At 41.9% G+C, this 18262-nt stretch overlaps 1 protein-coding gene across 1 annotated transcript in view; it reads left to right on the forward strand.

Moving 5' to 3' along the window:
• Positions 1 to 18262, forward strand: part of CWF19L2 (CWF19 like cell cycle control factor 2) — a 339825-nt gene that overhangs the window by 307310 nt on the left and 14253 nt on the right. The window contains exons 15-16 of the mRNA XM_077484334.1: positions 4585 to 4740; positions 10543 to 10623. Of these exons, the coding sequence (XP_077340460.1) occupies positions 4585 to 4740; positions 10543 to 10623 (237 nt within the window). The remainder of the gene's footprint in view (positions 1 to 4584; positions 4741 to 10542; positions 10624 to 18262) is intronic.

Here is an 18262-nt window from a genome sequence, read left to right on the forward strand (position 1 = left end):
TTCTGGGCTGATTCCTCACCGTTCTCATGATCATTGAAACTCCACGAGGATAGATCTTGCATTGACAGTTATTTTGTGTTTCTTTCATTTGCAAATAATCTCACCAACTGTTGTCACCCTCTCACCAAGCTGCTTGGCGATGGTCTTGTAGCCCATTCCAACCTTGTGTAGGTCTACAAACTTGTCCCTGACATCCTTGGACAGCTCTTTGGTCTTGGCCATGGTGGACAGATTGGAATCTGATTGCATCTGTGGACAGGTGTCTATTATACTGGTAACAAGCTGAGATTAGGAGCACTACCTTTAATGGAGTGCTCCTAATCTAAGCTTGTTACCTATATAGAAGACACCTGGGTGATGGGGATCAAATACTACTTTAGATTTATTAAAATGCAAATAAATGTATAACTTTTTTTTAAAAGTGCATTTTTCTGTTTTTTTTCTGTTATTCTGTCTCTAAACCTACCATTAAAATGATAGACTGATAATTTCTGTGTCAGTGGGCAAACGTACAAAATCAGCAAGCTATCAAATACTTTTTTCCCTCACTGTATATGCAGTAAAGCATGCTTATTATACTCACTGTGGAACCTAAGGGGTTAATCCTCTGCATTGTGTAAAAAGGCTGTTTGATCCGTCTTCTCTGTATCCCCTTCTATCAGCAGATAGATTGGGGACAGTGGAAGAACAGAGGCTAGGGGATAAGCTGCACAAGCTCAGTTTGGTGTGCATTTCTGAAGAGTTTTTTTTTTCCTTGGGAATGTGCATGCGATCAGCACAGGGCCAATCGGCACTGTCCAGACAGGGGATCAGGGGTCTTGCAACCTCATAGGACAGTCGGAGCAGAATGAAAACTCCTCCAAGCTTTAACCAAACACTGATATGTCACACGACTGCTACATACTGCTGATGAGAAAAGGTATTTATCAGTATATATTTACTAAAACTATTGAATTTGCATATTCTGTGTACTGTGGGTGACCAGATATAGTGAATGCAGGGTCCTGGGTTTAGTAACACTTTTTTAAAAACTGTGGCAAACTATGAATATATGAGCTAAAAGCTACATCTAGTAGATGACCACATACAATAAGCCATCAGCCCCCATGCCTTTTCTACAGTGATTACTCCCTTCATTGCTGCATGTTGGTATTCTGAAGTGCCTAAGTAAATAGCAGCTTTCTTAATTGTACATCACAATGTACAGGATCAGTCATCAGCTACTGGGTTATTTACTATGGCCTTGCGGTGATTGGATACTGGCAAGAAAACCTGTAAGGACAATCCCAGTATAACCCCACCATCTCCCTGAAAGTTTTTTTTTTTTTGCTAGAGTCTCTAAGTCAGGGCTTGACAAATTTTCTTGGAATCTAGGAGCCAGCTAAAAAAGTTAGGAGCCAACTTTTTTTTAATTTTTTTTACGACAAACAAATATGAAAATTAACCGATCTTAAATTTACACAGAAAGACAAATACAATAAATGTGACTGGTTTTATTTCCTGCCTTGCAGGGACACAAGACCGCCATATCCACCCTAAGGGTCCGATCAGGTCCGCCTGAAAAACTGACAGGCGAACCTGATCACACAGCCTGTGAAAGGGGCCTTTTTGACCCCATATCTCGTATTTTGACCCCATATCTCGTATTTAAGAAGACCTGTCATGATTTTTTCTATTACAAGGGATTTTTACATTCCTTGTAATAGGAATAAAAGTGACACAACTTTTATTTTTTTTCAAAAGAATAGTGAAAAAATAAAAGTTAAAATAAATAAGAAAAAAATAATTTTAAACCTGCCCCGTCCCACCGAGCTTGCGTGCAGAAGCGACCGCATACATGAGTAGTTCCCGCATATGAAAACAGTGTTCAAACCACACATTTGTAGAATAAAAGCAATAATTCTAGCCCTAGACCTTCCTCTGTAACTCAAAACATGCAAGCTGTAGAATTTTTTAAACGTAGCCTATGGAGATTTTAAAGGGTACAAGTTTGTTGCCATTCAACAAGTGGATGTAATTTTGAAGTGTGACATGTTGGGTATCAATTTACTCGGTGTAACATTATCTTTCCCAGTAGAAAAAAAAAAATTGGGTTAACTGTTGTCTTATTTTTTATTTTATTTTTTTTAATGTATTTTTTCCTAAAAAAAGTGCGCTTGTAAATCCACTGCGCAAATACGGTGTGACAGAAAGTATTGCAACGACTGCCATTCTATTCTCTAGGGTGTTAGAATAAAAAATATATATAATGTTTGGGGGTTCTAAGTAAAGGGAAGGAGATGGATGGGCAGTGAAAACAGGCAGGGGAAGCTCCATTAGCATTGCTGGATGTCATTCATACCAACGGCCACCACAACAGAGCGCCAGATTCCAGAAGGCCGCAAAGTCACGGCCTCAATTACCAGCCAGCGCGGCCCAACGCGATCGCGCCAGTGGCGGGTGCACACGGAGACAGGATACCCCCCAGCTGTGCCGCGCTAGGTCGCTAATTCTAGTCGCAAATGCGACCTGGCGCCCAGGGTTTGTCAAGCCCTGCCTTAAGTGACAGATAGCTTCCCTCTGCTCTGAAAGACGCATACCGCTATCTGATTTACTTTTTGTGCACTTTCCCCACTTTCCCATAAGGTGGCAGTAAAGAGTAACTCCCCTTTCATGGGAAAAAAATTGCAAATAAAAAAATAATATAACCTATACAAATGGTGCACAACTTTTATTGTAATTGAATGTTATTAAAAATTACCTTTTTCTTTTAAATCTGCAGCCACTGTATTTTAAAAAAAAAACATAATGCAATATGGCAGCCTCTAGGGTACACAGATGGTGTACGGAACGCCCCCCAAAAATGTAATTTCTTGCTTGTGTGACTGACCCCACTGATTATCCCAAAAGTCTACACTAAGATACAGGTCAGATTCTGGACATTCCTTGCAACAAAAATTTCATCTTTGGTGAGATACTGCCAAAGGGAAATTGCCAACCCTGACACTTTCCTCATTAGAACCCTGCAAGTGCAGCAACTGACTAAGAATTTTAAAGTCACACCCATTCACGTTCACTTTGCACATGAACACAGACAAACATATAACTATTTCTTTAGAATAACTAAAGGTAGGAATCTGCAACAAAGTTTGTTAAAAATCCATGTAATGTACATAGATCACCCAGAGGGGAATGTTTTATTTTTCTCAACAAACGTGGAGTTATTCTTTAAAACCAAAGGTGCCCAGTGTGCTGAATGCGCTCCCATCCCTTAGGCCCCTTTCACACTGGGGCGGTGCGGCCGTCGGCGGTAAAGTGCCGCTATTTCTAGCGGCGCTTTACCGTCGTTTTAGCGGTGGTCTGCGGGCGCTAGCGGGGTGGTTTTAACCCCCGCTAGCGGCCAAAAAAGGGTTAAAACCGCCCGCATAGCGCCGCTGCAGCGGCGCTATGCCGGTGGTATTGCCGCGCTGTCCCATTGATTTCAATGGGTAGGAGCGGTTTAGGAGCGGTGAATACACCGCTCCTTCACCGCTCCAAAGATGCGGCTAGCAGGACTTTTTTCACTGTCCTGCCAGCGCACCGCTCCAGTGTGAAAGCCCTCCGGCTTTCACACTGGAGTGAAAGAGGCTGTTTTTTTTCAGGCGCTACACAGGCGCTATTTTTAGCGCTGTAACGCCTGAATACCGCCCCAGTGTGAAAGCAGCCTTAGGGCTAATCCAGGAGCACTGGTTGCAACTCTTTGCAACACCTAGGGCAGGAAACCGGTATTTTTTTTATTTGTTACCATTCTGTAGTCTGGGCCTTGGCAGTTCATAGATGCAAGGGGAACGGGGTCTAGGGGGTCCAGCCAGTACACACTCAGCAAGGGAAGTAAGTTTCATTCTCCTGTGCAGTCCTACTACTGATAGCCATGAGGACTGTCCCCAATCCTAGTTGCTACCCTCCTCAGAAGTCTCCCTAGCTCCATTTAGGGGCATCCACCTCCTCCTGTTTATCCAGAAAGGCATCCTCTACTTCTGAATTCATGGGTAGGCTGCAAGCCTATTAAAGCCATCAGAAAACAGGGATCACAAAAAGCTCTCCCTCAGAGTTCATCTCTGATTTTTATTTTCTCCCGCTGCACCTGTGCTTTCTGAGGAAAAGGAGGAGGATGGTACCTCATCTGATTCTGAGTGCTCAGTCATCTAGGAGGCCCAATCAATTGAAATTACTCTCTGTCCTCACCCAGAAAATGTCTTCATCCCTCCCAAACCCTTTGATCAACAACACCCTATAGAGGAGAAGTTCCGGAAGATATGGGCTTTCTCAGACGTAAACCCTACCATTTCCTGCCTTAATAAAATCTTGATGGCCCATATTGAAGATGTCCTGGTCTTCAAGGACCCTGTAGGCTAAAGGTTTAGGTCTCTATGTATCTGTTTCTTCTCCACATGGTTGGTCAAGTTTGAATCAGGAAAAAAAAAAAGCACGGGTCAGGAACCTCACCTATTCATTTGCCAAGGTGCCAGAAACTGAACTGCACATTAGCGGGTGAAATGACAAGTCAAGGGAATCACAGTTCTGATTGGATGGATTTCTCTGACCACCTATTTTTTTACATTCTAGATGTTCCGTAAAGCACTTGTTAAGATGTTCGCAGAGAAAGGACTCGACTGCGTATTTTTGGAAACTAACATAAACATGAAAAAGCGTTTCCATCTAGTATATGAATGCATCCCTCTTCCTAAGGAAACAGGAGAGATGGCTCCCATATATTTCAAGGTTGGTATAGTTTTTCTGTGTAGATTGGCCTGTGTGCAGCTCAGTGAGACATATTGGTGAGTTTTAGGGCTTGTAGAGGGTGGAACTGCTGATATTGTATTTAGATTTTCCATCTTTCTTTTGAGAAATGTAAAGGTTTAACCATGTGGGCATGTCTTACTGTCAAGCTTAGTGACTGCCTATATGTGGTTATCATTTGGATTTAGAAAGTTTGTTTTTGAGAACTTTTTTTTCATTTCAATAATTCAGAGTATGTGTAAACCTAAAATACATGCCAAAAAGGGGGGTTTCGCTATGTCAGATCAAAGTGTGGCTGCCACATCCCTAGTATTCAATTGAGGAAAAGAGAAATCACAACCCCCGGGGTACCGGGGATAACTAAATACCGGAGAGTATTAATCTCGTCATACTAATTATGTAACTTGTTTTGTTTTCTATGTATATTTTTGTAATATTCTTATGCCTTTTTAATATCGGTCACTTTATGATCGTATATTTTTTATGTATATCTAATAAATACAATATTTGCTTAAATACATGTGTTTGCCTACAAAGTCCCAACAAAGGGGGATTTCTCTTTTTCTCAAACCTAAAATACAAGGTGCCATAAAAAATTAAATCTTTTAACAATGTACCTAAAATATATGTATAAAATTCATGAGTTAAATAAAGTTCTTTGAAAAGCAACAATATTTTCCAACAAGCAGACTGACTGTCTAGTAATAGTGTAGAAGACTAGTGCCATTTGTAATTAGTCTAGTTCCAAAACTGGTGAAGGCTTTGTTCAAAAAACTGTACAACAAATTTAAAGTAGTTGTAAACCCTTACATATACAGAGTGAAGGGACTATCCTCAGAGATTAAAGCGGGAGTCCGCCATTTTTTTTTTTTTTTTTTTTTTTAAAGCCAGCAGCTACAAATACTGCAGCTGCTGACTTTTAAAATAATGACACTTACCTGTCCAGCGTGCCCGCGATGTCGGCACCCGAAGCCGATCTCTCGATCGTCTTTCGGGTGCTGCCGCCGCCATCTTGGGTATGGGAATCAGGAAGTGGAGCCTTTCGGCTTCATTTCCCGGTTCCCTACTGCGCATCTCTGGGATCTGTGTGTTTCCCAGCAGGCTGCGGGGGACCTTCGGAAAGGGGCGTAGATTCTGCGGAAAGGGGCGTACCTTCTGCAGAATCTACGCCGGAAGTGGGTGCAGATACCTGTACTGTACAGGTACCTGCACCCCCTCCCCCCTGAAAGGTGCCAATTGTGGCGCCGGAGGGGGGGGGGGGGGTTCCAATGAGCGGAAGGTCCACTTTAGGGTGGACCTCTGCTTTAAACAAATTCTCCTACATAAGATGTAGCTGTCTATTTGCAGTCTTCTCTACATCCGTTCAAAGTGCTGAATTTATAAGCTTGTCTGAATGTTCAGACAAAAAGGGGATGGAGAGCTGATGTTACACACTGCCAGAGCTCTGTGAGGAGAGGCCTGAAAGCTGATTGGAGGGAAGGGACACACCCCCTTCACACAGCACGCAGAGCTGAGGCTAGAGCTCCCTCTCCTGTCATCATCATTCTTCTATTGGTGACAGAAAAACATGTCAGAAATCATGCTGATTGCAGAGGAACGAAGCAGCAGACAGATGACGCTTAGGGCCTTTAATTGAGGCAGTTACACACTATAGAGGGATAAGCTTTGTTCATATTTCATGTCTGAGGTTTACAAATACTTTAAGTTAAAGTAGAACTAAAGGCAAGACTTTTTTTCTTCATTCTGGATAGTCGAAGACCACTTTCACGCTGAGGCTGTGGCCGAGTTCGTGGTAAAGTGCCACTCGTTTTAGCGACATTTTTTTTAAAGCTCCTGCATTGCTGCTCTCCCATCCCACCCCAAAGATGCTGCTTGCAGGACTTTTGCGAACGTCTCTCAAGCGTATCACTCGGGTGTGAAAGCACCCATGGCAGAGAATGGGTGGAAGTTTTCAGGCGCTATTTCTAGGACTAAAACGCCTGAAAACTGCCTTCCTTTTTCAGGGTGGCCCTTTTCTCCTGCAGAATCCTATGGAGCCACCAGTGTGAAAGTGGTCTAAAGGAGAGTTCTAATACCTTTCAGTTTTTTTGTCATCTTGGGCAACCAGGAGGTGGCAGGATCACCTCCTAAATGCCTGGTAACTGTACCCTATAAAAAAAGCAGTCCCACCATGGATCACTTTTTGAGGGGTGGTAATGCCTCCGTGCATAAGGCCTAAAGGAAACAAGGGTTTTTAAGCTTGAGGTTTGGGGGCTAAGCTTGGGTTTTATTAGAAAAGTTGCATATAAATTCAGCTGCCCATACCTCAACATCTATCGGCCATTTTGGTGTGCTGTTTTCACAGAAGCTATCCTCATCTAATTAATAAATAACCCCATCTCTGACTTGACCAGGTTTTCTTTTATTCCAATACAAGCTAGGTTGAAAAGTGGGAAAATGTTTGTACTGCTTTGCTTTTTCATTGCTTGCTTTTTATGGAATTTATATTGTTTAAATGTTCTTTTAGTTGCCCTCCCAGAATATATAAAAAAGTATGCAAGAAGGTAACTTTTTTCAGGTCTTTAGCACAGAAAAGTCTAGCTTTAGTTTACCAGAGCCTGGAATAAAATTACTTCTGAAGTCCCGAAAAAGGCAGGCTAAAGATCACATCTTTTCAATCAGACAACAATTCTCAGTGCAGACGGATTTCCTACAGGCCAACTAAAAACTCATTATCAGAGATTCATGGCTGAATATTGCGCACATAAATCACATCTCAATGTATTCAGAAGCCCAGGCGAAATAGAACTCAGAATAAGCGACTGACACAGGACCTCCATCTACACGTGGCTCTGCAGAACGACACTGAAACCCAGCAGGATTTCATTAGGCAAAACTTGTCGACATTACATTTATATTTGACACTTGCTGCCTCCGCTGTCTTTGCTTGTGCCGCTGTGCATGTTATGCTGGTAGAGGTTTATGAAATTGTGACACCTTCTTCCATGTTGTCTGCAGTTATCTCTGTGCTCACTTGTCAGTCTCATTCAGTGGGGAGATTTTGTGACGATTCAAATGTATGTGTTGCAGAATCCCAGTATTGGTGTTCACTCGCTGGGCCATTAAAGCAGATATAAATCCTCTTACAAAATTCTCTTTGCGCCCTTTTGATCTGCTAAATATACTATTAAAAACATATTGTTATATCTGTTCAATAAATGCAAAAACAAAAAAAGAGCATTCATGTCATCCCTGCCAGCAATCCAGTGCTGCCCTGTGTTATACCACCTGCAATTTTATCTCAAGCACTCTTCCCTTCCTGTCCAGGTTACCTATGCGAACTACAGGGCACCTCCTTCTATATTATGACAAGGGGCAGTTGATCTGTAGTTCTAGGGTCGTTCCTGTCTTTAGGCGACAACTCTTCTCCTCCATAAATACAATACAGTAAGGGAGCATTGACACCCCAGGGCAGGAAGTATGTCACTGGAAGGATAACTGGGTAAAAAAAAAAGAAAAACGAATGCAGCGTCCACTTCTAAGGACAAGTAATTTGCAAAATATAAATTTTTATTTCTTAGGATTAGATGTAGTTTAAAGTGATTCTAAAGGAAATAATTTTTTTTATTTTTATATATTTTATAACAATCGTACAACGGTTTTGCATAAAGCAGCCCCGATCCTCTTCCTTGTGAGTCCCCCACCAGCGGTCCTGGCTCCTCCCCCTGCCGAGTGCCCCCAATAGCAAGCCTCTTGCTATGGGGGCACCCAAGCAGGCTCTCTCCTGAGCCACGCTCTTTGTGTCCATTCACATGCTCGGTCCTGTCCCCCGCTCTCTCCTCATTGGCTCACTGGCTGGGATTGACAGTCAGTAGCTCCCGCTGTTGTGTGAGCCAGTGAGGAGAGAGAGACCCAGGAGAGCCGCTGCTTTCGGGCACATTGCTGGATTGAGATCAGACTCATAAGTATAAAAGGGGGCTGGGAGCTGCACCCAGAAGGTTTTTATACCTTAAAGTGATTGTAAAGGCTTATTTAAAAATAAAATAAAAATAAACATGTTATACTTACCTCCTTGGTGCAGATCCTCCTCTTCTTGGGTCCCTCTTCTGCTTTCCTGGCCCCTCCTTCTGGTGGGTGCCCCCTCAGCCAGCAGCTTGCTACAGGGGGCACCCGATCCGAGTCAGAGCTCCTTGTATCCATGCAAACACGGAGCCCTGACCTGGCCCCACCCCCTTTCTCCCCTGATTGGCTGACTGATTTTGATTTACAGCCGTGGGAGCCAGTGGCATCGCTGCTGTGTCTCAGCTAATCAGGAGGAGTGTCTGGGACAGCTAAGATCTTGTGGACAATGCTGCAGAGAAATGGGGCTCAGGTAAGTATTAGGGACTGCTGGCGAGGCTGCTACACCCATAAGGTTTTTTATCTTAATGTATAAAATGCATTAAGATGAAAAAAATCTTCTACCTTTAAAACCCCTTTAAAGTGATAACGTCTTTTTTTTTTTGTTTAAAAATAGCAAACATGTTATACTTACCTGCTCTGTGCAGTGGTTTTGCACAGGGCAGCCCAAATCCTCCTCTTCTCGGGTCCCTCACGCTCCTGGCCACTCTCTCCTGCTGAGAGCTCCCCCACAGCAAGCAGCTTACTATGGGGGCACCCTAGCCTGTGCTCTGTGTGCCAATTCAGACACAAAGCCATGGCTTGGCCCCATCCCAGGTCTCCTCATTGGCTCACTGACTTTGACAGCAGTGGGAGCCAGTGGGGCCCGCTGTGTGTCTCAGCCAATCAGGAGGGAGAGTCCCAGACAGCCGAGTCTCTTGTTCAAAATTGCTGGATCAAGATGGGGCTCAGGTAAGTATTAGGGGGGCTGCTGCTCACAGAGTTTTTTTTTTTTTTTTAATGCATTAAGATAAAAAAAAAACCTTCTGCCTTTAGAACCACTTTAATGCATAGACTGCTTTAAGGTAAAAAAAAAAAAACCTTGAGCCTTTAGAATTACTTTAATGTGACCCTTAACTCAGTGTTGACTTGCTAGATATTTAGGGAGGAAAGGTTGGAATATTAGAATGTGTATGAGACCTGACAAACTGACATCTCAGTCTTATAGATTACAGAGGAAGAGCACTGCTTTCCCCGTGTAATTGACAAAGCTCTGCTGTCATTTCGACAGCCCTTCTCTGCACTTTGTTTGTAGAGCTGGCTGACTCTCACATTGACAGCAGAGCTCTGCTATTCACCCAGATTGTGCCACACACTCCCCATGCCAGTCTGGCAGCTCAGTCCTGCACACAAGCTGAGGTTTATTACACCTGTGCCCCCAACGCTTGGCACCCAAGGAGGGTTTCTCTTGTCTGCCCTGGGTGAGGAGATTGATGATGTAGCTGAATAGTAAGTAGTAGCGTGGCTGGGGTGTGTGAGAGAATTATGTTCCGTAAATCTCTAGTTCTGCTTTAAGAGAGTGTAGGGAAGGCTTATTAGCCATGTTTGGTATTTAAGCTAATAGCCCATCGCTGTAAAAGAAGAGCAGCACTAGAGTTGTACGCTCCCTCACAACATACGCGCATGTCCTAGTTAGAATAATAGTCTCTTAGTGCTTTTTATCTAAACATCCAAAAGCCTTCATAAATATATGGCCAGCTCTCAATATTCACGTTTTTGTTTTTGTTTTTTGCTTGGAGCTACACTTTGCAGTTCTTTGATGTGCTTTTGATTTTGGGGAATTTTATCTGAGAATTTCAAAACATGAAGCAGAGATGTAACTTTGAACTTACAGATATGTACTGTTGGCTTATATTTTGGGTACAGAAAGCAATCCTGGAATCTGATGAAGAATGGTCTATGAATAAGAAACTGATTGATCTTTCAACAAAGGATGTTCGGCGATCAGTAAGTAGAGTACATCTGTCTAATCACCAAATTAAAGGTAGACTTAGAAGTAGACAGTCAAGCATGACATTTTTGTATGTAAACTGATATAAAGGATACAGCATTGCAGCTAGTTTTCATCCGGATCATTTGGATACTCTGCTTTCTAAATTCCAGGTTTGCCAGTATTCTTCATATTCTAAATGGTCTTGAATCAATGAAGTCAGTGGTGGCCAAATTACTAGATAGTGTTCCCTACAGCAAAATCCAGGTCAGAGAAGACCATATATAAAGAGAAAAGTGAATGGACAGCCCTAAAAAGTAAGAAAGTGTTAAAGAAACCAAATCATTTTGGTAGAAGAAGCCAGAAATGAAGGTTTTCCATTGCTGGTCTGAGTTGGTTTTGTTAGTTCAGGTACCATGGAACAGTTTATAAGCTCTGTCAGTGAACTGTGTCTCTGCATTATGTCACTATGTAGCAGCTCTGGTAGTATGAGTACCATGGTACAGTGTAGCAGTTATGACAGTACAAGTAATGTAGTACAGTGTTGTAATTCTAGTGGGGTAACGGTCTTGTATTAAAGTGTAGTAGTACAGGTGTTGTGGTATAACGTTGCAGGTCTGGCAGGACAGGTACCGTGTAGCAGTTCCGGCAGTACAGGTACCATGGTACGATGTAGCAGTTCTGGCAGTACAGGTACCGTGGTACAGTGTAGCAGTTCTGGCAGTACAGGTACCGTGGTACAGTGTAGCAGTTCTGGCAGTACAGGTACCATGGTACGATGTAGCAATTCTGGCAGTACAGGTACCGTGGCACGGTGTAGCCATTCTGGCAGTACAGGTACCTTGGTACGGTGTAGGCATTCTGGCAATACAGGTACTATGATACTATGTAGCCATTCTTGCAGTACAGGTAGTGGTACGGTGTAGCAGTTCTGGCAGTATATGTACTGGTGAACAGTGTAGCGTTTATGATAGGACAGATGTTGTGGTACAGAGTAGAAGTTCTGGTGGTACAGGTAACTGCAGTACAATGTGATGTATATAGAGATATAACGCAGAGCCACAGTCTAGGAACACTTTTAATAAGCACCTGTGCAGGGAAAACACGTTGTACCACCTGCTGCTGGGGCCTGAGGGCCACAAAATAAATACTAAAGTGCAACAGGATGGGCAGCATGTACAAGGACCCAAGAACTGCCTGCTTTAGTTATCAGAAAATACTATGACCAAAGCTTGCAATCCCTTCCAGAAACAATATGAAGGACCTGAACTGGCTAAGGCCTGGTTCACACCTATGCATTTTTTTTGTGTTTTTTGCAGAAACGCATCACAGTCCATTTAAAATGGTTTCCTACGTTCACATCTATGCTTTTTTAAGCTGCTGTGTTTTTGGAAAGGGTCAGGGACTTTTTTTAATCGCAAAACGGTTCGTTTTTGGTTCAATTAACTTTAATGGAGAATCTGCAGAAAAGCATTTAGTGTGTTTTTTGCATTTTTTTAATCTGCCCCACAATAAATTGGGCAAAAAAAAAAGCACAAAATGCGTAAAAAAAAGTGAAAAACGAATCAAAAACGCATGAGCAAAAACTTAAAATGCACCACAAAAAGCACTGCAGAAGCGGATGAAAAGCAAACTGCATAGGAGTGAACCAGGCATAAACCTTATGACTTTAGAACAGTGGTAGTGTTTTCTGGATAACCTTTCACTGGTTGGTTGTTAAATGTTTTTTTTTTTTTTGTTTTTTTAAGTTGCAAAACTTAAATGAAACAAGAAGGGGCCTAGCTATTTCAGAATGTTCCACCTGCTATTTAGAAACTTTTTGTTGTCTGGGTGCATTGTGCATATAGTATATTTTCAATGAACCCATTGCATGCTACTATACACCCTTATTCTTCTAGCAATTGCCATATTAAAGGCAGGAATTCTTGGATCTCGTATATTGCAACACATGTGGCCACCTGGGTGAAAGTGATTCTTCTCTGGCCATTCTGTATCCTACCAGAAAATGCCAAACATTTACATAGCACCTGGCAAGGTCAAAGAGGCGTAGTATAAAGTCTTATTGCTGATCTGCACTATAAAAAATAAAAAAATAGAACTCAAAAATATTTGTGTTTAAAGCAGAGCTCCACCCAGAAGGGGAAGTTCTGTTTATTTGTACACTGCCACTGTAACGGACCTCCGTCCTTAACAGGACTATGTCCGCCATAAATGCTTCCTCTGTCTGGTACCACATGAACCAAGACCCTTTAGCCCACCCAGTCACTAGCCGTAACTCAGTGTAGGGTGAAAAAATCTGACTTATTCAAGCCCATGTAACAACAGATGTACCACTCAGGGACACCCCCTGCTTGGATTCAGGGCAGGGTAAACTGACTAATAACAATAGACACACAGGTCAGGTGTATTCAAACTGCTCATCAGTAAACAGTCTTATCAGTAGGGAGGGGCTGCTGTAGGAGTCCACAACCACACCCAAAGCGATTCCTGTCCCAGTGACACTTGGTGCAAACACTTGTAGGGCTGGTGCTGGGGAACAGTAGGGCAATCAGGGGAAGTAGGGTCCCTGTGACAGCCACATTTGGCACTTTGGGGGGGGGGGGGGGGTACCTGGTTTTGACAGGTACCCAAGCCCACTTCCAGCTAAGAGCACCACGGCGAACTGAGCTGCAGTTCTGGACGGAAATTCAGTCGTCCTGTGAATGCCAGAGCAAGCACATGGTCGGTTACTAGGGTGCTGGAGGGAACCTACTGGAGACTGTGGAGGTGGGGAGAAGCAGAGACCATAGGCTTCAAGGTTCAATGCTCTTATTTCAGTTTCCATAGGCAGACTATGCTGATCTGAATCCTCAATTTGTGCACATTGAGTATACACCACTGACCCTAAACTCGAGCCAGATAAATGTGGCTTGTGGGCCTTAGTTTGGAGACCCCTGCTCTACACACTGTGACACAGCTTGCTAACAAGCAAGTGGGCTCAGTGTGTTATTGTACATATACACACAGCTTAGTGATTTAATTTCTTCATCACTGTTGATCTTCAATGAGCATTATTATTATTATACAGGGTTTATATAGCATTGACAGTTTGTGCAGCGCTTTACAATATAAAGGGAGACAGTACAGTTACAATACAGTTCAATACAGAAGGAGCTTACAATCTACTGCATTAGAAACACCTTACTTACCTTTTTATGTGGCTTAATAATGCCAGCGTGAGTTTCATTACCAAACTGTATTCTCCCTGACACTTAAACATATAAGTTGTTAAAAGTTTCTGTCTTTTAGATAGGTACTAATCTGTATCTGAAATTGTCTCAAATTTCAATTTATCAGATTTTTGTTTTTTAGTGGAGCAGGGATTAAATTCCCTACCATTTTCTAAAATGAGATTGTATCAGATCTGATCCACTTTAGGTGGGAGATTAATGTGTTCTCTAGTTATATTATCCATCATCTACAGAGATCACAGTGTGATCAGTCTGATCGGTCTGAAACGTCCTGACATTCATCCGCTCTAGTCTGTATCCCGTCTCTCTCTATCCACCATGCACTCTCAGGCCCTGTCTGTGGAGGTCATGCTGCCTGTAGACTAACTTCCCGCTAATGACACATCTTGTTCCCCATACCCTTCAGCCATAGGCTCTGTCTGACATTTCAGATGTCTCATTTAATGTTCTAGTCTCACAAAGATGCTGTATTTCATTTTCAATTGATTCTCCTTTTAATATTTTACGGTTATACATTTCCAGCTTTTCTCTTTGCTAAAGCTTTTCTTGCGCTTTAACAACAGCGGAGTATTTAAAACCAGTATGGATTAGATTTATGCAAGTTCTACCTTATTAAAGGATAACTGTACTTTTCATATAGTTATTTTTAAACTACCCTCCTCCTAATTCGGTAACCCCCTATTCACACTTATGCAATGCGGTAATGCAACGCATTGGCAACTTGCAGGGCAAATGCACAATGGTGGTGATTGGACTGTGTTGTGGTAATATTTTTTTAAAGAAATTTCATTGCCAGACATCAAAAGTTTTATTTCATCCAGTATGAAATTAAATATAAAAAACACATTATATTCAGGCAGAACAAGAAGGACAATAATGAAAACATAATATAGAATGTCCCATGCGAACTGCTACAGTGGGTTTTCTCCTGTGCAAACTAAAAATGTAAACCAATGCAAATAAAATAATATGAACAGTGAAATGAGAGAATATCTTCCAAAAAACAGTCCCTGAGCACTCTTAATGACTTCCATACTAATCAGTAAATACACAAAAAAAACTAATATCATTTGTGCAGCACTAGTATTGAATAACCATACAGTCCTTTTGAGTTTTTGACATCAAAGTCCTCCACAAATATATTTTAATATGGGTTCTTTGCTTTTAAATTGTGCTCCACCTTCTGTGCTCCTGTTATTTGCGTACATAAAACCACCACCAGATCAGATGTACTCTCACCATGGATTTTTGACCTCACATTACATGCTAGGTCAAACTGCACTTTTTGTCCCTTAGAAGATGGACGATGGCAAATTCTTCGGTACAAATGGTGCTATCCTCCACAGCCTAGAAAACGCCTCCTCTTTTACCTCTGCTCCGCACTATGCAAACAAAATACTATAACGGTGCTTATCCTTTAAAAAACAATTTATTTCTTTCATTAGAAGAACAATCATGCACTCACATTGCTTAGGTGCTAGATCACACCAGCTGTACAGTTGTGCTCATAAGTTTACATACTCTGGCAGAATTTATGATTTATTGGCCATTTTTCAGAGAATATAAATAACACAAAAACGTTTTCCACTCATGGTTAGTGTTTGGCTGACCATTTATTATCAATCAACTGTGTTTACTCTTTTTAAATCATAATGACAACAGAAACTACCCAAATTACTTTGATCACAAGTTTACATACCCCGGTTATTATTACAGTGTATTTCCCCATTTAACATCAATGACAGCTTGAAGTCTTTTGTGGTATTTGCGGATGAGGCTCTTTATCTTGTCAGATGGTAAAGCTGCCCATTCCTCTTGGCAAAATGTCTCCAGTTCCTGTAAATTCTTGGGCTGTCTTGCATGAACTGCACGTTTGAGATCTCCCCAGAGTGGCTCAATGACATTGAGGTCAGGAGACTGAGATGGCCGCTCCAGAACCTTCACTTTGTTCTGCTGTAGCCAATGACAGGTCGACTTGGCCCTGTGTTTAGATCATTGTCATGTTGGAATGTCCCATGTGAAGCTTCTTGGCTGATGAATGCAAATGTTCCTCCAGTATTTTTTGATAACATACTGCATTCATCTTGCCATCAATTTTGACCAAATTTATTATGCCTTTGTAACTCACACATCCCCAAAACATCAGCAATCCACCTCCGTGTTTCACAGTAGGAATGGTGTACCTTTCATCATAGGCCTTGTTGACTCCTCTCCAAATGTAGTGTTTATGGTTGTGGCCAAAAAGCTAAATTTTGGTCTCATCACTCCAAATGACTTTGTGCCAGAAGGTTTCAGGTTTGTCTCTGTGCTGTTTGGCGTATTGTAAGTGGCATACTTTGTGGCATTTGATTAGTAGTGGCCTTCTGGCGACCCAACCATGCAGCCATCTTTCTTCAAGTGCCTCCTTATTGTGCATCTTGAAACAACCACACCACAGAACCCCTAATTTTACACTTCTTGATTAGAGTTTGAACCCTGCCAATTGGCATTCTCAATTCTTTGGGTATCTTTTTATATCCCTTTCTTTTTTTGTTCAGCTACATTTTCCTGCAGATCCTTTGACAATTCTTTTGCTTTCCCCATGACTCAGAATCCAGAAACATCAGTGCAGCACTGGATGAAAGATGCAAGGGTCTGTCAGGACTCCAGAAACTCATTGACCTTTTATACACACACACTAATTACAAGCAAACAGATCACAGGTGAGGATGGTTACCTCTAATAGCCATTCAAACCCCTTTGTGTCAACTTGTGTGCATGTTATCAGACTAAAATCACCAGAGTATGTAAACTTTTGATCAGGTTCATTTGGGTAGTTTCTGTTGCCATTATGTTTTAAAAAGAGTAAACACAGTTGATTGATAATAAATGGCTTCAGCCAAACACTAACCATGAATGAAAGAAATGTTTTTGTGTTATCATTCATATTCTTTGAAAAATGGCCAAGAAATCATAAATACAATATAAAGCAGAAAAATGGGACAGGTTAATATACATCCTAGTCATTAAAAATCAGTACAGTTCATTGTAATTTTTTGTTTTTATTTTGGAAAATTCAAACAACAGAAAGAAAAAAAACAAAACATCTATTGTAATATTTGGGGAATCGGCCGGATCGCAGTCAAAGTAATGTTTATTAACTCAACCAGCTTCATGGCAGCAAAATAACAGAATAGAGGATAGCAGTCTCACCGACCTGAAGTGTTTAGAACTGCCATCACAGTTACAGTCCCCAAATTTTGCAGAGGGTAATTTTCCCTGCCAACAGGTTTCCAGGCAGGATATGGACATGCACCCTCACAGCTGCATACATACACACCATCCACAGTCTCCTCTATACTTCTCCATGCCGCACCTACAACTTCCGGACTTTTTTTTTAAACCCACCTCCTCTGAACAGTGAGTTAACCCTGTTTTTCCCTTTAAGGGCCACATTCCAAACAGAATATATGTACAATATGTACAGAACCTTTGGGAGTTTTCTTTTTACTGTAGAATCAACACCAAATATAGAGGCGCTACCAACCCCCCCACCACCACCATACGCACATACGCACGCACACTCACTCACTCCATGCCCCAGACAACCCTATTTCCCCAAATAGACACACGGGGGTGCTCAGGTTTCCAATGAGCTCTCCAAGGTAGCTGAATCATTTTTTCAGTGACAGCAAATTTGAGCAAACTTCCTTGGGCACCCCCGAGTCTCATATATCACTCTATATATAAGGGGAGATCTGCATTCACCAACGCTTTCCATAAATCAATCGTAAGATGCTCCATGTAAATCCATCCTCTGGCAATTAACTTTCTTACATTAAAAAAAAGCATTCTAAGATTCTCCTCATCTTCAATGTCCCCTAATAAGCATATAAAAGGATTTTAAATATTTGAAAAGCCAAAATTTTCTGCCATAAACTTTGTCACCTGAGACTGGAGCGGACTAACCCTAGGACATTCTCAAATCCATATGTAAGAAGGTTCCTTCAAACATCTGACACTTATGACATATTGCAGTTTCCCTTTTCTGCATTTGAAACAACATTACAGGAGTATACTAGATCTGATGCAAATAACGTATTCACATTTTCTTATCAGTAGATGCTACAACAGTGGGTACCTGTGTGAGTATTTTCTATCCACATCTCTTCCGGCAACTCTGGTACAATTTTGAAGCCACCTTTCACGAGCGCTCCTCACCATATTTGAGTTGAAAGGAGCCAGGGTTGCATAGTGTCTGTTACATTTAGATATACTTGCCATGGGTAACATTAAAATAAAGTCATCGTTATTGTAAAGCAATGTAACCGAGTGCACCTGACTGGAACAGCATCTGGGAGCATTTATTACACATTAAGCACTTGCCCACCGCCACGCGCGATATACGTCGGCACAATGGCAGCGGTGGGCAAATGAGTGTACCTGT

This window comes from Lithobates pipiens, unplaced genomic scaffold (genome assembly GCF_037356315.1).
Source record: "Lithobates pipiens isolate NorthernLeopardFrog02 unplaced genomic scaffold, aLitPip1_a1.2 Scaffold_16, whole genome shotgun sequence".
NCBI lineage: Eukaryota > Metazoa > Chordata > Amphibia > Anura > Ranidae > Lithobates > Lithobates pipiens.